General features: G+C 41.7%; 1 protein-coding gene across 1 annotated transcript in view; it reads left to right on the top strand.

Moving 5' to 3' along the window:
• Nucleotides 1–25,299, top strand: part of EIF2D (eukaryotic translation initiation factor 2D) — a 486,000-nt gene that overhangs the window by 175,217 nt on the left and 285,484 nt on the right. The window contains exon 5 of the mRNA XM_044076862.1: nt 24,805–24,912. Within this exon, the coding sequence (XP_043932797.1) occupies nt 24,805–24,912 (108 nt within the window). The remainder of the gene's footprint in view (nt 1–24,804; nt 24,913–25,299) is intronic.

Genomic DNA, 25,299 nt, shown 5'->3' with positions numbered 1-25,299 from the left:
CATTTAGAACATTTCATGCATCACAGCTGAGGTGCCCAGTTATTTATTTTAGCCCATATGTTAGTTTTGGAATACCTTAAAGCTTGGTTTCTTGTCAACACATTGATCTTGATGTATGAAACAAATCTTTTATTCAGCAGTACCATGGTAAACAGGTTACTGCCGTTTTTAATTTCTCCAAGTCTTTTGGGTTTCTAACACCATGACGGGAATGGACCCCATTCTTAAGTCAAAGTACGATTAAAGTTCATGAAATTAGTATTGTTTCACACTTTGATGTTAGCCAAAAGTGTTCTTCGCAATACCCGCAGTGTGCTCAGTAATGACTCCTCCTGCAATTCGTATGGGGTGTTACATGAATTGGTAGAATATCTAAATACGATTGTAAATTATTTTTTATAAGACCCATTGCTCCTACTACTGTTGGAACTGCCTGGGTATCTTTCTTCCACATGGTTCTCGTTTCTGCCTGCAGATCAAGGTATTTTATGACTTTGTGTCTCTCTGTACCAAGACAGTGTAGTCACTGGGTGTGGCGATTTCAATGATCAATGCTACTTTTGTCTTCTTTTCTTGGACCACTATATCCGGTTTTCTAGCATCTATTTTTTGAACTGTTGGTATTGGGTTATCCCATGTGATATAAACTTCATCATTTTCTATGATTCTTTGTGGCTCATGTTTCCAGTGTTTTTCAGCCACTTCAATACCATAATGTTGCACAATCTCCAGTGTAACAGTCTTGCCACATTATTATGCCTTTCAGTATACAGTCCCTCTGCCATTAGAGTGTCACAACCAGCAACAAGGTGTGTGACTGTTTCCAATTCAGTTTTACAAAACCTACATATGTCTGTTTCTCCCGCATATTCAGTGGGCTTTGTAAACCAGCGTGTACGTAGCCCACTATCTTGAGTTGCCAATGTTAACCTTTCATTTCTTGATGTGAATTCACCTCTCCTTAACCATTCCTGCGTTCGTTCTGAATCAACATGTGGCTGTTCCAGAAGTTTTGTATGCTTGCAGCTATATTTATGTTTTTTCCACATTTCCTGCCTTCTCATCTGGTCCTTTGTTTTATATTCTTTCTTTTGTTTTTTAGCACATTCAGTTGCTGCCTGGTTTTGATCTATTTCTGGTTTGATTTCCATTCCTGCTTGACCTCGATATGCTTCTGCTATATTAAACAGCGATGTCATCTTAGATTTATTCCCCTCATGTTTCAAAACTTTCACTACATTTGGATCTTGTGAGGTCAGTAGATATGTGTGGAGTCCCATGATTACAGATCTATACATGTAATCAATTTCAAGGAGGCCCATCCCTCCTTAGGAACAGGGAATATATAATCGTGGTATACACTGATTTTTATAAATCATTTAATGATCATAAAGCATCCTTGTTTTAATATCCAATCTGTCCAACACTATTTGGGGCCAGTCAATCACTCCAAAACTATAAGTTAGGACAGGTTACCATGAGAGCAATCTGGTGTAGTATCATACTCAAGATGCACTTTCTGTCATTTGGCTAGGTATATACACCTTTCTTTTGCCACATGGCACTACAGAAACTCTAAAGAACACATAGATGTAAACAGTGAATAAACAAGTGGTTTCTTCACCAAGTTTCCCTTTAGGCATTTTACATCTGTCCAGTGCCATCATCCATGCTTTGTTTAGCAATTGTTCTCTAGTGATCCGTCTGTAATGCACATTTCCTATACTTCATCTCAAAAGATCAATAATTTATGATGCTGTACAAAACTCTTTTGTCCCCATTCCTTTTGTGTACTGTCTTTATTTTATTCATGTCCACATTAACCTTCACTCTTTTTTCCCTGCTAAAACTTCACTGCTAACTGTAAAGCCTTCAGAAGTACCCCTTTGTGTTTCAACAGCAGTACTAAACTTTTTCCAAAACTGTTATGGTAGGCATATTTGCTTCCACCAGTAATTGTTTTCCTGATTCCTTAGTATATGCAGAATTAGTGAATAGTAATTTAACAACACATTATAGATCAGAATTTTAAAGGCCAGCTTGATCTGTAACCCCTGCTGCAAGCTAAGAGTTCCCTACTGTCAACTGACTTTCGGTATTTTTGACAGTTACTTTTCACTGATCTAGTTTACTGTATCTCTTAGGCAATACATATAGTCAGTCATTAGAAAATTATGGAAAATGTTTTCATAAGGTGCAGGAATGTTTTAAAAATGTTGAGTTTTGTTATCCCACCATGATATCTTCTGTGAGTTTTTTTATGTTATGAGTTTCATCTTGTGTTAGATGTGCTGCCATGTGTAGATGTTTTCATTTTGAGTTTCCTTAAATGCAGTACAGAATAAACTTTGCACAGTCCCCTTACCTCTCAACTGCCATCATATTTATCTCCTGTATTTTTCCCCTGACCATTGTAAAGTTATTTTTAATTTTGAGGTAACCTACTATGGGATTGCAGTCAGTCAAGTAATACCAGCCATTGAAGTTTCATACTTATTGTTCAGAAAATGCAAAACCTGTTGGTCTATTAACTGTTTAAGTAAATTGCAATAGTATTTAAAAATTGTCCTGAATTTTTTGAATTTGGCCCTGTTGTTTTTGGCATTATCCATATTTCTTGAGCAGAGAGGTTAGGAACTATGATAGCACCCCTTCCAGGTCTCTAACCAACACAAGCAGTGCAATGCATGCATATTAGGTATTTATTACTCTCTAAGAAATTACAGTGCAAACCTAATAATCTCTGCCTGTTTTTGCTGAAAAATTAATAAATCAATTAATGAACTGCTTAACCCATCTCTACTGCAGTACATTTAGCAGTAAAATTTAATTTCAAAACCCCTTAAGGGCAAAGAACTTAAATTACCTGAAACTGTGATAAGGGCACACAAGTCATGAAAATGGGCACAGAGTTTTAATATCCATTTCTTTAATTCGATAAGCATGCAGTTAATTCACTTAAGTTTGCATGGATTCACTGAAGCTTCCTTGAATATATTCAACATTTTAAACAACCAAGTCATTTAAACTTCTTATATATTTATATTAGTGTTTATGATGAACTGTTAAAGAACAGTTGCACCTAAAACCTTAAAAAAATGTTTTCGGCATACTTAAACTGACTTTTATTACGTATGTCTCTGTATCAAATGACCTGGAAGGGCACTGCCATGCAGTGCAGTTTTGTTTTATAGTCAAGGCTGTTGCTTCCTTAATATTATTTTGTAGGGAGAGAGAGAGAGAGAGAGAAAGAGAGGGAGAGAAGAACACTGTGATGAGGGGATCATTTATTGTGTGTGTGTGTCTCACCATCAGCTTAAAACACAACTGTGATTGCCTGCTTTTGACTGTCAGCAGCATCCTATCAAGAAAAAAACATCAAATGCTAACAGAAAATTAGGAGAGAAAGATAAACATATTTCTTTTTGTGGCACTCTTAGGTTTTGATTAAAAAGAAATTCAATTAATTTGTGATAAGAAAAATTAAATGTGTGTGGGTAGATATATATATATATCTGAAATCTAAGCTTGAAACCCATGTTTTGTTCAGACTCTGAATTATAACTCCAGGCTACATTATTTATCGGAGGTGTGATGCTAGTAATAATTAATTCATATTTAAATATCCATATTTAAGAGAGTATTTTTTATAAAGACTGTAGTTTGAATCCATTGCCTAACTTACTGTACCCCTCCTAGCCTTCCCAATATAGCAGAAATAAACATAAAGTATGTATGTAATTTCACAAAAAGATGAACAGAAACACCGTTCAGGCATAAAATTAATTAAATAATTTAAATGATGCTTTTTCTGTATGAGGCACTGTCAGTGTTCTGCCAAAGGGAAGGAAAATCGCTTTTTAGAAAGAAAAACATGATAACTAGGTGGAGTACTCCTTTAATAGCAGGGAAACTAAACAGTGCAGAATAAAACTTTGTAGTCAGTTGCTGTTGTCTATATGAACAAGGGACATCTTCATGTTTTCTCTCTCCTATTGTTAAATTTTCCATGTCACAGAGAAGTTCTGTAATTACCTGTTTTAACTCTGGATTAATTTGATCAGGCTCTCAACATATAGGCTGAATGATGAAATAATGTGCAGAGTAAACCTCATGAAAAATTGCAGTGGATTTCATAACCATATTCTGCAACACTGTCACATTGTTGCTGTTCTTGCTAGTTTAAATTGAACATGTAAACATGGTTAACATTAGGGGAAAAAAACTGCAATGTTAGAATTATAAAAAAGTAAGTCTTGTATATAGAACAATGTGAAATTTGCAGAAGTTGTGGAAAAATGTGAGTACAGTTTTCCAGTAGACCTTCATTTAATTGATTGGTTCATTTTAGTATCCTTTTATTTTTAACAATTTAGTATTATGTCTAAAAATATATGTCACAAAACATAACACCTCTGTCCAATTTTAATTTAGTGTTGCATAGGCAGTATAGGGTCATCTTATAATCTTTTTTGAAAGTGAGCTGAAACAGCAAGCCAGTATTCCAGAGTCACAGTAAAACTGATGCTTTTTGTGTATGAGGCAGTTTCAGTGTAAAATTTAAGGGAAGGAAAATTGTTTTTTTAGAAAGAAGAAAAAGACAGTTGAGTGGAGTTCTCCTTTAATAATAGGGAAACAACAGTGTAGAACAAAACTTTGTAGTCACTACCATACCTCTCAACCTCTTAGAGCAAGAAATCTGGACAAAGGCCCAAAAATAGGGACAATTTTTAAATACTGCTCTTACAAACTTAGAAAGTTGATAGAATTTCAGGTTTTGCATTACCATGCATTTTCTGAAGAGTATGAAGTCTGAAACTTAAGTCTGTCATTATTTTCTGATTTCAACCCTCACTGATTTGTTAATGATCTGCCAGAAAAACAAAATTTTATGAGAAATGGACCAAAATGTGAGGCAAAAATCTGGACATTCTGCAAAAATTTGTACAGTTGAGAGGTGTGGTCACTACACATAGTCCACGTGAATAGGGACGTCTTCATCTTTTCAGGTTTTGCATTACCATGAATTTTCTGAAGGGTATGAAGTCTGAAACTTGTCTGTCATTTTCTGATTTCAACCCTCAATGATGTAATGACCTGCCAGAAAAACAAAATGTTATGAGAAATGGACCAAAAATGTGAGGCAAAAATCTGGACATTCTGCAAAAATTTGTACACTTAAGAGGTGTGGTCACTATCCATAGTCCATGCGAATAGGGACATCTTCATCTTTTCTGTCTCCTATTATTTAATTTTATTTGTCATTGTGTACTTGGGACCTGTAACAGTGTTCAAGCTCAGTGCAACACTCTCTCTAGTAATACAATGTTAACGCAACAGTAGAATAGTTTTCATGTGGAGTGGGATCTGGTGCTTAACAATATTAAGTAGATTAATACCTCACACACATAGGCAAGAATGGAAAATATTGAATCAAGACAAGGAAGACATTGCCTTCTCCTTTAAATTTTGTTTAACTTGACCATTTTTGAATACTGTGAAAGATAGTTTTAAATTGTATTTGCCAAATTTCATATCTTATTAACCACATATCTGCTGCTTCTGTTGAAGGATTACTGTATTAATTGTACTTGTCAAATTCCTTATTCTAAACACCTGTGACCACTATTGACAGTTAATTTGCAGATGTCCTTCATGGATGCATCTGCAGTCATAACAAATGGGTTGTCCTGTCGTCAGGCAGCCCTTCGGTCGGCCGGATTCCAAAGTCTGGGTCCGGCTTCGGCTGATGTCGCGCTTCACCCGACGTCATCTCTGCTGGTCTTCGGGTATAAAGGCATCAGCTGACGCCATTTTCCTCAGTCTTTCTTGCCGCGTGGCGCCCGAAGCAGAAGCTGTTCGCAAGTGCCGGTCGGTCAGGTCCAGAGATTACTACTACCGAATACTACTTCGAAGACTTCTAAAAAGCTAAGTACCCCGTTGGGGACTCTTTCTTGCCTCAGCCGATGTCAGAAAAAGTCAATAACTGTTTAACTTGTGGGAAACAAATACCTCATAAAGATTTCCACTCTTACTGTTTGCCTTGCTTAGGCCCAGACCACGACGTAGCAGCCTGCTCGGCCTGTGCTTCCTTCAACCGACGAACGCTTAGGCGCCGGTCGGAGTTTGAACAGTTTTTCGGCTCAGATTTTGCGTACATTATGCCGTCAGATCCTCCGACTACCCAAATTGTTAAAAAACGCAAAGAAAAAGACCGACACTCGCGGTCCGCGGTTTTGGCCGAAACCACGGTTAAGCAAGCCGCGAGTGTCTCGGTTTCGGCCGAAACCGAGAAAACTGGTCAATCTTCAGCCGAATCCATGACTACTACTGAGGCTCCTGCTACCTTACCTGAATCAGCCTCAGAAATTTTGCCTACAACTGTGGTTCCTACTGATCTATCAGACACCATCCCCTTGGATATCTCTACCCCAGCACGTGGTGCTGCTAGGCCTCCTGCAGCCATGTCTATTAAGGCCTTTGCCAGGGCTAAAGCAACCAAATCAGCTAAATCTGTGCCTGTTAAACCACCCTCACTCAGGCCCACTTCTAGTTCACAAATGCTTACTCTGGCAGAAGATTTAATATCCTTAATTAGGGGATCCCAATCTCACCCAGACAAGGCCTCTCAGCCACCAGAAAAGAGACCTAGAGCAGAGCCCCCCGAGCCTGTGTCCTCTGATGATTCTGCGGATGACTCAGACATTACAGACCAGCCAGAGGCTCCTTTTTCCAATTATGAAGATTCAGATGCTGAAGAATCCATTCCAGCTGCCTCTCCACCAGAGGAATTCTCCTTTGGGGAAACCTTACATGCCATGAGAGAACAATTCCAATGGCAGGGACAAGATTTCTCAGATTCAAGAAAAAGGCTTAGGACTTTTCTGCACTTACCACAACATAGGCCCTTAGCTATACCTCCTGTCCTACCTGTTGTGGACGATGCATTTAATGATGTCTGCACTGCACCTGATTCTTTACCTCCAGCCCCTGCCAAACCAGATAGATTTTACAGGGTGCCAGACATTCATCACCACCTATACAAGGCCCCACTTGCAGACCCCGAAACTATATCCCAGGGGCCTAAGGCAGTAGCCTCGACCACAGCAAAACCCTATTCCCTCTGAAAGGGAATCCAGGTCCTTAGAGAGATGGGGAAAAAGTCTACACCTCTGCTACTCTCTCAGCTAGAGCTTTAAACTGTCAGTTTCACATGATCCAATACCAAGAGTTTATGCTTGATCAGTTAATTAAAAAGCTGTCCTCTGATGAATCTTTAGATAAGAAATATGTATTAGAAATGGTGAATAACATCCAACAGGTTAGTAACCATTCTTTAAAATGTGGCTATGATGCACTGGAGGCTTCATTTAGATCAGCCATGACTGGCACAGTGATAAGAAGGCATGCATGGTTGAAAGAACAGGTCTTGCCGGATCATGTTAAAGCTAAGCTATTGGATGCTCCTATGGATAAGGCCAGTCTATTTGGGCAACCTGCCCAGCAGGTAATGAAGAAAATGGAAGAGAAGGCAAAATCTGTACAAACAGTTAAAGATTTCCTACAGGTTCAGCCCCCAAGGTTTAGCAGGAACTGGCCTGCCAAAAATTGGTCCTTTCCTGACTCCACACGATCCCAAAGGGGCAGGAACAGACGCTCTAGGGGCAGAAATCAATCCAGAGGAGGTGCCTACAGAGGACGACAGTGGCAAGGCAATAACCGAGGCACAGACACAACCACTGCCACTACAACAGGACAATCTCAGTGACTTGGCTCTATCTCCGCCTACCAGGGAGCAAATAGCAGCACCATTAGGCAGAAAGTTAGCCTTATTCTCGAAAAATTGGCACTATATTACAAAAGACAAGTGGATTTTGCAAACCATAGACCAAGGCTACGGTTCCACTTCCACACTTTACCAGTAAAAAGAGGAATGCCAAACCTGCCCCCAAATCAAAAAATAGAAGCCCTGCACCAGATAGCGGAATTAATAAAGATGAGAGCTGTGGAAAGGGTGCCAATAACAGAACAGGGCAAAGGATTCTACTCCAGACTATTCCTAGTACCAAGAAAAGAAAAAACTGGAGACCTATTCTCGACCTGTCCATCTTAAACACATACATCATTGTCCCAAAATTCAAAATGCTGACCCTACAGCAACTTCTTCCCATGCTGGGCAAGGAGTGTTGGCTGGTAACTCTAGATCTCAAGGAGGCATACCTGCACGTCCCCATTCGACCAAATTGCAGAAGATACCTCAGATTTCTTGCAGGATCAGAGCATTATCAATTCTCAGCATTGCCCTTTGGCTTATCTACTGCCCAGAGTATTCACAAAATGCCTGGCATCAGTAATCGCCACTGCAGAGTACAGGGAATTCAAATTTATCCATACCTGGACGACTGCCTGTTACAAGCGGACAACAAAAGCAAGCTGACAACAGATTTACAAAGGGTCATTTACTTGCTACTAGCCCTGGGATACACAGTCAATTTTCAAAAGTCAAGGCTGATCCCATCCCAGACAAGAACATTCTTGGGCTGAATTGGACACAGTAAAACAGATGGCATTCCTAACTGCAGAAAAACAAAAGAACTCCCTCTTTACTTCTTAGCATTAACAAAGCAGAACAAACTAACAGCAAGAAAAGTTCTGCAGGCCTTGGGCTTCATGGCATCATGCATAATCTTGGTCCCACATGCCAGACTGCATATGAGAAAGTTACAGTGGTACCTAAAGAATTTATGGTCTCAACACAGGCACAGCTTAGAAACAGAAATACCACTAATCCCATGCTTAAAACAGGAGTTCCTATGGTGGGCTCGGGCATGCCAGTCAAACCCAGGCTTACCCTTCCACAACTTTCGAGCAAACCAAACCATCACAACGGATGCCTCAGACCTAGGATGGGGGCACACATGCTGGACAAATGCGCATAAAGGACTGTGGACTCAGGACCAGCTGCACCTGCACATAAACCAGAGAAATGCTGGCAGTAAAACTGGCAATCCTAAAATTCAGACCATTCCTCAAAGAAGGCCATTTGATGATAAGGACAGACAACACCACAGTCATGTGGTACATCAACAAACAGGGAGGCACTCATTCTTACCCCCTATGCAGAATGACTTTGGACCTTTGGAATCTGGCTCTCAGCTACAACATCCAGTTACAGGCAATATTTGTACCGGGAAAAGAGAACACCCTAGCAGACATTTTAAGCAGAACAACCTGGGATGCCCACGAATGGATGCTACACCCGGACATCTTCAAGGCCATCACAAAGAAATGGGGAATGCCACAGATAGATCTATTCGCTTCCCCACAAAATCACCAGCTCAAAAAATTCTGCACAAGGACATTCCACCCACTTGCATGGAAGGTGGAGACTCTATCCTTCAGCTGGAAAGGCCTGACAGCATATGCATTCCCACCTCTTCCCTTGATGCACAAGGTACTACTGAAAATCAAAGAGGAACGTCCAAGGATAATTCTGATAGCTCCGAACTGCCAAGACAACACTGGTACCCATTGCTGAGGAGCATGTCTCGGGAGAAAATGTGGTCAATACCCCTGATGCCTCTGATGTTAACTCAGAACAACTACAACATCATACATCCAAACCTAAAAACCTTGCAACTGACTGCCTGGAACATCACATAGCAGTAACTAACCCAGACCTTTCACAAAGGGTTAAAGACATTATCCTTGAAGCCCGCAGACCTTCAACAAGAAGGAACTATGCAGGAAAATGGAAAAGGTTCGTCATTTGGAGTACTGAAAGAGGAAAAGATGTGTCGAACATAGATATTGCTAACATTCTGGAGTACTTGGCAGAGCTTCTACATACAGGCCTGTCCTATTCCTCCATCAAGATACATGCATCAGCTATTTCAGCAGAATACAGCTTTGATCCTCCTGTCCTTTCACATCCTCTACTCAGGCAGTTTCTCAGAGGGATCAAGAATGTAAAACCTCCTAGGAAACCACCATTACCAGCATGGGACTTGAATTTTGTACTAGAAAAGTTGACACTACCTCCGTTTGAACCAGCAGCAACAGCAGATCTACAACACCTGTCATGGAAAACTGCTTTCCTGCTGGCTATTACTTCAGCAAGGAGGGTTTCGGAACTACAGGCCTTAATGGCAGTGCAACCCTTCCTAATCTTCCATCAAGATAGGGTATCCATGAGAACTAATCCTACATTTATGCCTAAGGTGGTATCCAGAGTGTCTTTAAACCAGGCAATCCACCTACCTACCTTCTTTCCCAATCCACAAAACAGAGGTGAAAGAATAATGCATACCTTGGATGTACATAGACAGTTACGCTACTACCTGGACAGAACCAAAGGTAACAGAAAAACTGACCAGCTCTTTGTAGCCTATGCAACAGGAAGGGAAGGAAAAGCAATTTCCAAACAGACAATCTCCAAATGGATAGGAAATTGCATAAGATTCTGTTACTCCTACCATGGAAAACCAATTCCACAGAACATAAGACCTCATTCTACAAGGGCTACAGCCACTACCACAGCTTTCTTAAGAGGAGTGGCAACCAAGGACATTATTGAGGCGGCTACTTGGACCTCCGTGCATACATTTGCCAAGCATTATAATTTACCTCTATATTCTAGATCCCGAGCAGGGTTTGCCACTGCTGTACTGCAAGGGATCCTGACTACACCATAATTATTATTCCTCCTCCCTAGTTTGGCTATGGTATTCTACCCATTTGTTATGACTGCAGATGCATCCATGAAGGACATAGTACAGTTTTGTACCTACCATAAATGTAGATGTCGAACTGGATAGCATCTGCAGTCAGGATTACCTCCCTCCTTCCCCTCTGCGGTACTCCTAGGGTATTTACCCTCCTAATAGCTAGCTGGGGAGTCTCTTATGGTGTATTTGTTTGTATATATGTACATACATGTTTATTTTTTGTGTTTGCCTTCTACTATTTTGGAAACATTGGCATTTATCCAAAATTTAGCTTTCCAAGAGGGCAATTGGCATCTGGGGCAAGAAACACTGAGGAAAATGGCGTCGGCTGATGCCTTTATACCCGAAGACCAGCAGAGATGACGTCGGGTGAAGCGCGACATCAGCCGAAGCCGGACCCAGACTTTGGAATCCGGCCGACCGAAGGGCTGCCTGACGACAGGACAACCCATTTGTTATGACTGCAGATGCTATCCAGTTCGGACATCTACATTTATGGTAGGTACAAAACTGTACTTTCAGGTCAGTACTCAGCCTTGTTGTATTTGTTTTTAATAGTGATGTCTGTTAATATGTAACATCACATTCTTTTCAAACAGTGGTGTTAAGCCAGTCTTGTGCTGCAAAGCTAGTGTGATGTAAATATGCTTGGTAAGAATTGCCCCAGCATTGAAACCAAGGTTACTCTGCTACTAATAAACTTTTCTATGGAAAGTTTCTCTTTAACTGTTTCCATTTAACCAGTTTCCAGTTCATGCCACTGTTTTGGGACCCAATTAACTTCTCTGCCATCTTCATGAAAGCTGCATTGTCAGGGCTCTAATGAAGTCAATGCACATTACGTCCACAGGATTCTGTTTGTCCATCTCTTTGGTGACCTATTCCTAGACTGAAATTGAGCTAGATTGATGACCACCAGTGTGCGAAGCCATGCTGTGTATCAGCAGGTAGAGTCAGCATTGAGAAAGTGCAGTACCCTGATATGTAAAATCTGTTCATGACCTTTCCCAGAATGGTTGAGAGAGCAGCACTGCAATTCATTGCAAAACATTTGCTTTATGGCAGAAGAAAGAAGTGAGCTCATCATGTTTGCCTTTTAAATGCCTTTAATATTTTACCTTCCCAACATCCCAACGTTCCACTATGGGCAAGAACAGAAAAAATATGTATTTTTATATTAAAAATACATCCGTAACAACATATTACTAATTTTAACTTCTTTCCTAACCTCGGTTGCTGTCATGGTGGCAGGTATGCTGACATTTTCTTGGAAAGATACTACTTGTCTGTATTGCACTGTGATACAGCTGATGAGATCACAATGCCATACTCCATGTTATCAGATCACACAACCTCATTCATTTGGAATAAAAATAGAAAAATGCTGTCACGTTTGAGAATCCTCAGTGAAAATGTCAGCGACCTTTTTGCAGTGACACTGGTTCCAGGGACAGACTCTTAAATATGTGTTTCCTACATATGTGCTACATCACCTGTGAAAAGTCCTTCATAGGAAATTAGTAGGCTAACTGCTTAAGAGCCCTTACAAGCCTAGCCAGTATAACCTGATTTTTACCCAATATATGGCCCCTAGGGGGCAAGAGGATGACATGGGTTTGTGCCTATGCCTTGAGTATGTTACAGATTGCTTCTGTCCATAAAGGACAGAAGTGCTACCTCGGGTGTGAATTTGCAATTCTCCATCCATTGATCCAACTTTGAATTTGAAGGAGGAAGGTCTCTGCTTAATGTGGCTAGGAAGCCTGCCCCAAAAAAGAGGCAATCTCTGAGACATGCGTCTGTCTCTCCAGCATGTTTTTTTTTTTTTTTTTTTTGAGTCACTAACTATATTTAGAGCCCTAGTTCAGTGATCCTCATGCTGTTTAACTTATGGATGTATAGCAGCTCCATCAGGGCTGGATTTATGAGTGCCTTGTTGGTCAGGCAGAGGTCACCCCTTAATAGTCGGTAGAAGGAGTAAACAGGATAGGGCTTTTAGTCTGTCCGTATAGGACATTTTGTTTGCACCCTGTATTTTCTTTGTGAGGAACCTCTGAGGGCGGTCCAGTTGTAAGTGCCTAGTCAAGTACATGCCAAATGGTGCGTTGTACTCTATTATTGGTCTTATGTGGGCTGAGTGCAGCAGGACTATAATTTCCTTGGATCTGGATGCCATACCTTTAGTAATAAGTTGTGCCAAGTAGAATGACTTCCTCATCACTGTGGACACGTGGCAGTCAAAGTTCAGGCTACTATCCATCTGTGTACCTAGATCTCTCACCTCTGAGTCTGCTGTTAAGGGTGTGGTAGTGATGTTGCAATTTGCAGTGGTATTTGTCTTCCCAAATGGTATGATAATGCATTTTTTTTCACATTTAGTTTTAGGCCATTGTTCTGGCAGTAACCATTTGTCTGATCTAGACTCTCCTGAAAGATATCTACATCATTGGGAGATTCCTCAATTGCCCCATATTACAGTCATCATTAAACTTTGTCATCCAGAGATCTTCCACGTTAGCCTCTTCTTCAGAGAGGTATATGCTGAACATGAGTGCTGCCAGCACTGAGCCCTGTGACACACCACTAGTAAATGGCCTCTTGCTCGATCTAGATTCACTAATTTTAACCGCATGTGTCCTGTCCTTGAGACAATTGGTTATCCATGATGGTTGCTCCTCTGGATTCTAAACTTTTGTTTGGGGAAACTGCTGCAGGTTTGTTTAAGTCCCTTCAGGATAAGGGTAAGGCCTTATGGGAACCTAAACATGTTTGTTTCTTCTATGCCTAAATTTCAGAGAAACGGCCCTGCTAAGCCTGCCTTTGTTTGTAGGCAATCACGTCCTTCTACTAAAGGTAAGAAGAGTGGCAAATGGACGACTCCTGCTAAGGCTACTCAATTTTTGTGGACTCCAAAGCCTTCCTTTCTGGACAAATCGGGTGCTGTGTGACTATCCGTCCCTTTCCAGCCACATTCCTCTTTGCCTTTCTCTTTCTCTTCCAGTTTGGCTTCAGATCAGTCAGGATTCCTAGGTTCGTTCAAGTCTTTCGTCAAGGATACTTCATGGTGTTGAACTCCTGTCCTCAATTTATGGGCATTCCTCAGCCACCTTAGGAACATCTTCCCTTTTTACCAGAGGTTCATCAAGATATCCTGTCTCAGTATACTATTCAAGAGGTGCCTGTGTCCCAAAGGGGGAAAGGGTTCTACTCCTGACTGTTTCTAGTGCCCAGAAAAGTGGGCACTTGGAGACCTATTCTAGATCTCTGTCATCTAATCACTTTTCTAAAGGTACCTTCCTTTCGGATGTTGTCATTTCAGATTCTATTTCCTCTGTTGCTCCATGAGGCCTGTATGGTGTCTCTGGAACTCAAGGATGCTTATCTACATATTTCGATCTGTCTACTTTTCAGGAAGTTTTTGCGTTTCTCTGTTGCTTCCTGGCATTTTCATTTCTCTGGTTTGCCCTTTGGCCTTTCTACTGCCCCAAGGGTATTCATCAAATGCCTTGCTCCTGTAATTGCCTTTTGCAGACTTCAAAGAATCCAAATATTTCCTTATTTGGACTTCCTTATTTGGATGACCTGTTGATTCAGGTGTCCTCTCCAGAGACCCTTTTGCAAAGTCATCATTTTGCCATTTCCGTTCTTCAGAGCTGGGGTTCACTATAAATTTCAAAAAGTTTTCTCAGACTCCTTAGGGTCATGTTTTTCTGGATTGCAGGATTCAGATGGTGCCAGTGGTTGAGTTGCTGCCCCCTCCAAAGGCCTTAACTCTAATTTCTTTCTTTCACACTCTTCTTTCTCTGGCTTCCATTACCTCCATGGAGTTTCAGAGAGTTCTGGGTTTCATGGCATTCACAATTCCAATGCTCCCTCTGGCCAAACTTCATATAAGAAAGTTTCAGTGGTTTGTGAAGTCAGTGTAGTTTCAACATGCTCATTCTTTAGAATTTGTATTTCCTCTTCTTCCTTGCCTCAGACAGGAACTTCTCTGGTGAATTCAGCAGTTGTCTCTGAATGCAGAGATCCCTTTTCATCCCCCTCTTCCTTCTCAGGAATTGTTCACAGAAGCCTCAGACAAGGGATGGGAAGCGATTTTTGGCTCCCTAAAGGTACAGGGGGTGTGGTCGCCTTGTCAGCAAAAGGAGAACATCAATGTGAGAGCTCTTCTGCTGGCTTTCAGGCCTTTCAGTCTCTTTTCTCCATGGTCTCTCAAGGTATTCACAGACAATACCACAGTGATGTGGTATATCAACAAACAGGGAGGAACAAGATCTTATCTTCTGGCATGGGATCTTGCTGTCAAGTTTCCAATGAATCTTCAGGCAGTTTATGTCCCTTCCAGGCAGAACATTGTGGCAGACTCTCTGAGCAAGTCCTTAACTCAGTCCCACGAATAGATGCTTCACAGGGATGTGTTTCTGGACATTATCCACCGGTGGGGTGCTCCTCAAGTGGATCATCTTGCCTCCCCTCTGAACAGACAACTTCCTCTGTTTTGTGCAGTGTCCCAGGTCCTCTGGTATGAAAGGTGGACACCCTCCCATTCTCTTGGAAGGGGATGTTTCTTTATGCATTCCCTCCCCTTACTCTCATTCCAAAAGTCTTGTTCAAATTTCAACAGGATGCTCCCAAAATCTTGTTGGTGACTCCCTTTTGGTCATGACAGCACTGGTTCCAGGGGCAGTTACCACAACTTGCCACACAGGGTGGATCTAATAACACAAGACAAGGGATCTCTTATCCATTCCCACCTGTCCATGCTTCATCTGATACTGTGGGTGATAAGATTTTGATTCCTCATGGACATCTTTTTTCTGAGGATGTGCTGCAAGTCCTGCAGGAGGCCAGGAAACCTAAGACTAGGAAATCCTACTTATCCAAATGAAAGAGGTTTTCTTTTTGGTTTTTCTCTCGTAACCTGGACCCATTTACTGGTTCTCTCTTATTTGTGTGAATTGCTCAATGCTGGTTTGGCCTATTCTTGTATTAATGCCCACCTATCAGCTGTCTCTGCTTGTCTGCCTTTTTTCCTACTTCAGCTGCTAGATTTGAGATTAAATAATTTCTTAAAGGTGTCCTTCATATTTGACCTCCCAGGAAGCCTGTTCCTCTTCCTTGGGATCTTAATTTTCTTTTGGAGAAGTTGGCTCGGGCTTCCTTTGAGCCTGCTGCTTCAACTTCCTTGCAACATTGTTCCTGAAAGACTGTCTTTTGTTGCCGCTTACTTCTACCAGATGGGTTTCTGAGTTGCAGGCCTTTATGGCTTGTCCTCCTTTTTTGATTTTTTCACGAGGACAGTGTGTCCTTGCTCACTAACCCATCTTTTATGCCGAAGGTGGTAAATGAGCTATCTCTTAATCAGTCTATTAATCTGCCTACTTTTTTCCCCTCACCACAAATTGACAGTGAGAGGGTGCAGCATACTTTGCACATGCATACGCAACTTAGAGTTTATTTGGATATTACCAAGGCTGTCATAAAATCTGATCAGTTATTTGATGTTCTTCATGTTTCACTGTTACAGTCATCACAATTTGGGTTATCTGCTCGCAGTAGCCCTCAGTCGGCCTGATTAACAAAATCTTGGGTCCTGCGCTGGTTGCTGTCTCTTCTTCCATGACGTCAGGGGTATAAAACATGCAGCCGACGCCATTGCATCAGTCTTTTTTTGCCGTGCGGTGCCCGAAGCAGAAGCAGTTCGCAAGTGCCGGTCGACTCCTGAAATTTTCGTTTTCAAGTTTCAGAACTAAAGTCTTCAACTAAAGCTAAGTACCCCGTTGGGGAAGCTTTTTCTTGCTCCTTTCCGTTGTCAGTAAAAGTTAATTATTGTATTTCTTGTGGAAAGCAAATACCTCATAAAGATTTTCATTCGTACTCTATTCCTTGCCTAGGCCCTGACCACGACGTACCTCGCTGTCAGTTTTGTGCCTTGTTTAAGCAATGAACTATCCATCGTCTGTATATTTATGCTTCCAAATATTTCAGTTCTTGGTTCAATTATCCAGAGATGTTGTCGGTAAGCCATCCGACTACCGGTATTCCGAAAAAACGCAAAGATAAAGACAGAGACAGGCAGCCTAGGTCCAAAGCTGCCGACGACACTTCTCCAAAGCCAGTCGCCAGTTCGCTGGTACTCAGTGAGGTGCTTTTGCAGCCCCTGATACCCTCTACATCTGATTCGCAGGCCTCTGTTGAGACCCATTCGGAGTCTGGTATGCCGCGAGATGCTTCAACTGTGGAACCTGCAGATGTCTCTCTACCTTGGATGGGTCCAGAGCCGCTGTACAGGCACCAGCTTCTGAGGGTGTATTCAGGCCTACGGACTTGCATATTAAACTGATGCCACCTTCTTCTTTAAGGCCTAAAGCTCGATCCATATCCAGAAAACCGATGCCCAGGCTGCATGCTCAGGCCTCTATGCCTAAAAAACAAATGATAAGAATGGCTGAAGACTTTATAACTTTAATCAGGGGAAGTCAACCATCCCCTTCTAAGAGACCTGCGACTGAATTTATTTATGAATCTTCTGACCAGTATTCTGAAATTGCTGGTTCTTCTGATGACCTGGATTTACCCTTATCTACTTATGAGGATTCTGATGCAGAGGACTCTATTCCCTCTGCTTCCCCTCCAGAGGATTTCTCCTTTGGTGAAACTTTGCATACTCTTAGGGAGCTTTTTCGCTGGGAAAACCAGGATTACTCTGATTCTAAAAAGAGGCTTAGGGACTTCTTACTCCTGCCTCAACACAGGCCTTTAGCTATCCCTCCTGTACTAGACATTGTTGATCCTTTTCGGAATCTAGTTTGGCCCCTGATTCTCTGCGTCCTGCTCCCAGAAAACCTGATAGATATTACAGGGTTCCTGATTCTCGCAAGTTCCTTTTTAAAAATCCTACTGTGGATCTTGAGACTATTTCACAGGGACCCAAAGGCATTAAGGCCTCTACTGCAAAAATCCTACCCCTTCTGGTAGAGATTCCAGAGCGCTGGATAGATGGAGTAAGAAGGTATACACTTCTGCAACCTTGGCCATTAGGACCTTAAATTGTCAGTTTCATATGTTAAAGTATCGGCAACATATTATTGGATTGCTTAAACAGAAAATTATGTTGATTCCTGACTGTGCTGAAAATTAAGATTTACAGGATTTAATGCATTCTGCTGAACAGGTTGGAAAACATACCTTGCAATGTGGGTTTGATTCATTAGAGGCCTCATGCAGGGCTGCTGTCACTGGGTCTACTTAAAAGGCATGCTTGGTTTAAGGAACAATCTTTGCCTGATCATATTAAAGCTAAATTGTTGGATGCTCCCTTAAATCGGGACCACCTTTTTGGCAACAAAGCAGAATAAGTTCTTAAAAAGATGGAGGACAAAGCTAAATCTATGCAAACTGTTAAAGATTTCCTACAAGTTCAGCCTCCAAAATTTAGTAGGCATTGTCCTTTCCTGCCTCTTCCAGGCCTTCTCAATCCAAACCCAGAAGTAGCAGAAGCCCCAGGGTATGCACAAGACTAAGCAGTGGGGGGCTTCCACTTCCAAATCAGGGAGTAATAAGACTTCCCCCTGTGGAAAGCTGTCTCAATGACTTGACTTTAAGAACTCCCAAGCACTTCTCAACTGACTGCTCCTTTAGGGGGAAAGATTGCTCTGCAGGCCAAAAACTGGGAACTTATTACCCGGGACAAATGGGTTTTAAATATAGTGTCCCAAGGATACAGATTTCACTTCCACACGTTACCAACCCCTAACGGTTGGCCAGAGCTACCCCCAAATCAGTGGGCAGAGGCTCAAAAGCAAGTACTCTTCCCTTTTAAGCATAAAGGCTATTCAAACTGTACCAGAAGAGGAAAAGGGGCAAGGTTTCTACTCAAGACTTTTCCTGGTACCCAGAAAAGACAATTCACGGTGTCCTATCCTGGACCTGTCTACTCTAAACACCTTTTTGGTGATTCCAAAATTCAAGATGCTGACTCTTCACCAGTTGCTTCCTATGCTAGGAAAAGATGCCTAGTTGGCAACACTCTATTTAAAGGAGGCATACCTGCACATCCCAATCAGGGAATCTTGCAGAAGATACCTACCCTTCAAAGCAGGCTACACGCACTATCAGTTTTTTACACTGCCCTTTGGCTTATCTACTGCGCCCAGGGTATTCACAAAATGCCTAGCTCCAGTCATTGCATTTTTGCAGGCAAAGAAATATTCAAATATATCCATACCTGGACGATTGTCTAATTCAGGCAGAAAGGCAGGACGTACTTTTGAATCATCTGGCCTTTGTACAGAGGGTGCTAACTTGTCTGGGGTACACCATAAACAAAAAGAAATCACACCTGGTACCCTGTCAACAAATTTTATTCCTGGAAGCAAGCTTGAATACAACTTCCTAGATGGCTTTCCTCACGCCAGAGAAACAAATTCATCTGACTACCTACTTCAAACTAGTGGCCACGAAAACCCTGCTGTCTGCAAGGCAATACTGCAAGCCTTGGGGGTTCATGGCCTCCTGTATTCTTCTAATTCCATATGCAAGACTGCATATGAGGAAACTACAATGGTATCTAAAAAGCCTATGGTGTCAACATTCTCAGGATCTAGAAGCAATGATTCGTATCATACCTTGCCTATGCCTAGAGTTTCTTTGGTGGGCAGTGGCTTGCCACCAAAACAAGGGACCATTCACTCTATCCCCTGCCACCCAAACCCTAACAACAGACTCATCAGACTATGCATGGGGTCCCACCTGGTAGGAAAGTGCATTCAGAGCAAATGGAACCCAAGTCAAATGCACCTGCATATCAATCAAAAATAAATGTTAGCTGTACAAAATGCTCTGACAGCCTTCAAGGACCATATTCTTCCAGGACAATTAATGGTAAAGACGGACAACACCACTGTTATGAGGTACATAAACAAGCAGGGGGGTACCCATTCTTACCCCCTCTGCAGACTAGCCATGGCATTGTGGAACACAGCCTTGAGCTGTCAAGTACATCTACAAGCTCAAGTCCTGCCAGGAAAACAAAGTACACTGGCAGATGGACTAAGCACAAACCTCATGGACTCACATGAGTGGAAACTGGAACCAAGGATTTTCAACATGTTGACAAACAAATGGGGGAGCCCTGATATAGACCTGTTTGCCTCCCCCCAGAACTACCAATTGGACAAATTTTGCACAAGGACTCCCCACAAACAAGCTTGGAAAGTGGATGCCTTGTCCTTCAGTTTATGCCTTTCCTCCTCTGCCTCGCCTCTCCAAAGTACTACTAAAGATCAAACAGGACAAACCAAGGAGGGTATTGATTGCACCAGACTGGCCATGCCAGCACTGATACCCCCTCTTGCGCAGTGTGTCACTGTTGGCCCCATGGCACCTGCCTCTGACCCCTACCCTGTTGTCTCAGCAGGAAAACCAGATTGATACCCCCTCTTGCGCAGTGTGTCACTGTTGGCCCCATGGCACCTGCCTCTGACCCCTACCCTGTTGTCTCAGCAGGAAAACCAGATTCTGCTCCCTCCGCTTCAAACCCTGAACCTAGCAGCCTGGCTAATTACCTAATTTCTTCCTTACCATCCCTCAGTAAACCAGTGATTGATATCATTTTAGAGACAAGGAGGCCTAGTACTAGAAAATCTTATGGTGAAAAATGGAAAAGATTCTGTGCCTGGAACTAATCTCAAGGGATGAGCACAGCAGCGCCCAGCTTACCTAGATTCTTCAATACTTAACTGAGATGCTTCACAAGGGCCTTTCTTTTTCCACCAAAATTCACACCTCAGCCATTTCTGCTCATTATAACACAAAACCTCCCCTCTTCTCTCATCCACTGCTCAGGCCAAAAATTTAAGACCACCTAGGAGAGCCCCAACTCCAGCCTGGGACCTCAACTTTGTATTGGAGAAACTCACTCTTCCTCCTTTCAAGCCAGCTGCTAGTGCAGATTTAAAATTCCTTTCTTGGAAAACATCCTTTTATTAGCAATCACTTCAGCAAGAAGGGCATCTGAATTACAGGCCCTTATGGCGGTGGAGCCTTTCATCATCTTTCATGCGTACAGGGTGTCCCTCAGAACCAATCCCTCCTTCATGCCCAAGGTGGTATCCAGTGTGGCTCTAAGTCCATTCATTTGCCAACCTTCTTTCCTAATCCACAGAACAAAGGGGAACGGATATTGCACTCCTTAGATGTGCACATACAACTTAGATTTTACTTGGACAGGACTAAACCTTAAAGGAAATGTGAACAACTGCTGGTGTCATTTGCTGCAGGGGCAGAGGGTGAAGGCTGTCTCAAAGCAAATCATTTCTAATTGGGTATGCCATTGCATTCATTTCTGCTATAAGCACCATGGAAAACCTGTCCCACAGCGGATCAGACTCCATTCAACCAGGGCTGCATCTACCTCTACAGCCTTTCTCAGAGGTTTTCCTACCAGGGACATCCTAGAAGCTGCTACCTGGAGTTCTGTACATACCTTTACCAAGCATTACCATTTGCCAATTTTCTCTAAATCCAGAACTGGCTTTGCCGCTGCAGTCTTTGCAGGGTCTTATAGCTGGTCCTAATGCTATCTAAATTTCTCCTCCCATCCTTAGCTTTGGGAATCTACCCAAATGTGATGACTGCAACAGTGAAACATGAAGAACATAGTACAGTTGTGTATACTTACCATAAATGTAGATGTTCGAGTGCATTCACTGTTGCATTCCTGGTTGCCCTCCCTCCAGCCTCCTGAATTCTTTGGCTATACCTCTGTTCTTCCTTACTATGCTTAAAGGCCTTTTTGATGTATTTGCTTTTTTGTTGGAGGTATATCCCTGTATATATTTATATTTATTTTTTATTGCTTCCCATTAAGGAGGCACCTGACATCTGGGGCACGAAAAACTGATGTAATGGCATCTGCTGTATGTTTTATACCCCTGACAACCTGATGTAATGGAAGAAGAGACAGCAATCGACGCAGGACCCAAGACTTTGTTAATCAGGCCGACTGAGGGCTACTGCAGGCAGATAACCCAAATGTGATGACTGCAACAGTGAATACACTTGAACATCTACATTTATGGTAAGTGTACACAACTGTACTTTTCATCCTAGATCTTTGGGGCTTGCTGTATCCAAGCAGACAGTTTCTTCTTGGATTTCTAAGGCTGTTTCCTTGTGGTACACTTTTCATGGCAAAAGTCTTCCTTTTTCAGTTAAGGCTGATTCTACTAGAGCTGTGTCTTTTTCTGGTGCTTTTTTCAAAGGTTTAGTTACTAACTCTATTGAAGCAGCTACCTGGACTCTTGTGCATACCTTTACCAAGCACTGCAAGTTGGATGGGATCTCTAGAGCTAGGGCTGATTTTGCTAGTTCAGATCTTCATGTTTTTTAGGGCATTCTTCTGCCCTTCCTCCTCCCTAATTTCTTCTTGAGCTTTGGCACGCTCCCATATAGTAAAGAATACTGCAGCAGTGAATGTAAGGACATAGTACAGTTGTGTAAAATCTTACCATAACGGCAGATGTCCTTGCCTTCACTGCTGCAGTATTTGCACCCTCCCTCCATCCCCCTAGTTCTTTACCTTCCTGGATGTACACATTACCTCTTGGGCTGCTTGGACTGGTGTTCCTCTTGGGGTAATTAGCTCTGGTTTTGGTAAGCCTGAACATCACTTTTATGCCCTATATTATACAGGGTGCGTGTGGTGACATTCAGCATACCTGTTAAATTTAGAAGTCTTTGGAAGACTGGCTGGACATTGGGCTTCCACGGCAGGGGAATCCCATACAGTTAAGAATACTGCAGCAGTGGAGGCAATGACCTCTACCGTTATGGTAAGATTTTACACAACTGTACCTTTTCTGTAGCAAAATCATTCAAGATGTAGTAGGCATTGTGACATAATAGCAAAATAGATGGATTCCTAATGAATATATCGTGAGATTTCATTCAGCCTCAGCATGGTGTGTGCTGAGACGGTAGACCAAGATAGAAATGCCACAGAGTTGGAGAAACCAGTCATGCTTTTTTAGTATGTGAATGTATAGGGATCATTCTCTAAAGATAGAAATGCACTCTAATGAAAGGAAGCGTTCATAGAGCATATGTACATTTCAGTTTTCTGTTGAGCAAAAAAAAAATAAATAGATGACAATATTGTCCTGAGATGATGTGCCTTAAATCTGTTTTCACCTGATGAAATTGACTTTTGTGCTAATTACTCAAATTTAATTTGGACAACCACACTTGCAAACAGCTGTACTGCAAACCAAGTCTAAATTGTAAACCTACCAACAGACTCCCAAAATCTGACTAACTGTGAGATCAGCAAACTTAGTGTTAATGTAAAGCAATATAATCAGCAACTAGATAAACTAGCTAGGCTAGGCTTGTATAGGCCCTAGGGCTGATAGCCTAGTACCAACCTATGAACCTATGAAATTGTACTAGTTAAAGTTGTAGATCAGTACAACTTTTTCCTTCTTTTCTGTAGGCCCGTTTTTTCTTCTTTTTTTTATATACACCTGCCATAGACTCGCTCATTATGAAATGAAGGTCACTGTTACTGTCCTTTATTCATGCACATCATCTGTCAGGAAGGCTGGATTTTTGTAGCTGGAAGGATTATTTTCTCCCTTGAGTGTTGACATTCATTGATGCCATGCAGTTCACACATCTCCCACAACATTAACCTCTACCAATACAAGCTACTCGTACCCTTCCCATTACAGACGCATGCCTGTTTTTGCTGTCTTCTTAATTTCTGCAACTGTATGCTTGCATTTACACTCATATTCGGGGCCTGCTTCAGTGCATATCTACTGCTTTAGATGATGTTGATAAATCTACCACCATCCATACCATTGCTATTACATATGTGCATCTCTTTCTGGATGGCAGCATGAAACAGTGCTCTGTATGCTTGTGGACTTGCTTTTTGCTGTTGTATTGAAATGTGTCTTGCTGTGCTCCTAAATATATCTCTGGTACTTTGGGATGCCTTTTATGTTAACAACACAGCATTTTAGTGAAAGGTGCATGGGGTACAATGTGAAATATTTTTCCATGTTTTGTTTGCCCAACCCACTTTGTGAATATCTTTAAATGATCTGTTAAAAGTAACTTTCTAGCTAAATTGATTATAAAACGCACAGTAGTTGTGCAGGTGTAAAATGTGCTACTAACCTGGTAGCGCAGTCATATAATTTATTTTTTGATAGTTTTTGATGTTGTTCAGAGAAGATTTTTATTGGAAGACTGATAAGGAGGTATTTAGTGTCTAATGGCAGATCTGTCGTTCAGGTAGATAGTCTTATTTATGTGATACTTGCTGTCTAGCAGAAACTGAAGGTTATCCATACTTAGGCATTTAGTTGTAACCATTAGAGGGGGCTGATCCTGGCATGTTTGACTTTGTGGGGCAGAAGCCAGGAATTTCTGAGCTGATGTTTCTTAGAAATTATGTATTTTCTGACACACGTCCAGTCACGTACCATGGAACCCAGTAAGCGAGACCTACTTTAGAGCCCCAGCCTGAAAATGGAGGAGTAGTAGCCAAGTATCTGTTTCAGCTAAGGACAAATATCTGTGCCATGAGGTAAGGTAGATTCATGTGGTAGGCCTAAGCGCACACAAGAAGAAAGTTAAGCAAGTACACAACTAAAAGGAAAATATGTTTATGTATTGTCAGGAACAGTATCACTGGTTATTACAAGAATATTAGTTTGCTGGACATAGGCACAGCAAACTAATGGGTATAGTATTCTCATCCTAAGGGGTGGTAAAAGCCACACACACACTCTGGCTAGGCTTATAAATGCCCTAGGGCAGATAGCCTAGTATGAACCTATGAACCTCTGAATATCTACTGTTGACACTTCACTGCTCAGAAAAATTTGATTTGACCAAACTAGATCTTGGTGTAGGAGGCTCAACATCATCTTGAAATAATTTATCATCAGAATAAGGTGTTTACCAGCATATTAAATACATCACTAGAGTTTTTGAAATACTTTTTTTTCGCATTTGTGGTTTCAGTTACTAATGGCTCTTTTTATTCATGATGCATTCTTTTCAGAGCCCCAGTTGCCATTGGCATTGCCACAATGTCTTCTGCAGAAATGATTGCTGCAGGAATGAAAGGAAAAGGTCTTACAGTTCTTCATACATACTTGGATCAGTTGTGGTAGGTGATTAGCATTAAAATTGGTGGGTTGGGTTGTGACTTGTGTTGTATGCGACATCTGGATCCTCTGATGTGGGGCATTGGGTGCACATTGATTTCTTTTTTTTTAATTTATTTTGGCATTAGAAGGAAAATATGTCACGTACTAAAATATCTGTGATGTCAAGTATTGGGAATTTGAAAGTAGAGTAGTGGCCTTATGCTGCACTGCGATAAAAGCCTGTCATTTCACAATCTGATGTGGTTGATGACAAATTCTGAACAGACCAGGTTAAACTGGTTGAGGGTATTGGCTTTGTAAAGAAACAGCAGTTTGGCTATTACCTCTTTGTTTGTGTTTCTAGATCCCATACACATATTTTCCTGCAGCTTGAAACCTTCAGTGAG

The sequence above is a fragment of the Protopterus annectens genome, chromosome 7.part0, assembly GCF_019279795.1.
Source record: "Protopterus annectens isolate FY-2018-M chromosome 7.part0, PAN1.0, whole genome shotgun sequence".
NCBI classification, from domain to species: domain Eukaryota; kingdom Metazoa; phylum Chordata; order Ceratodontiformes; family Protopteridae; genus Protopterus; species Protopterus annectens.
Note: the sequence above shows the minus strand (reverse complement) of the source record. Positions and strands in the feature narration are given on the sequence as shown.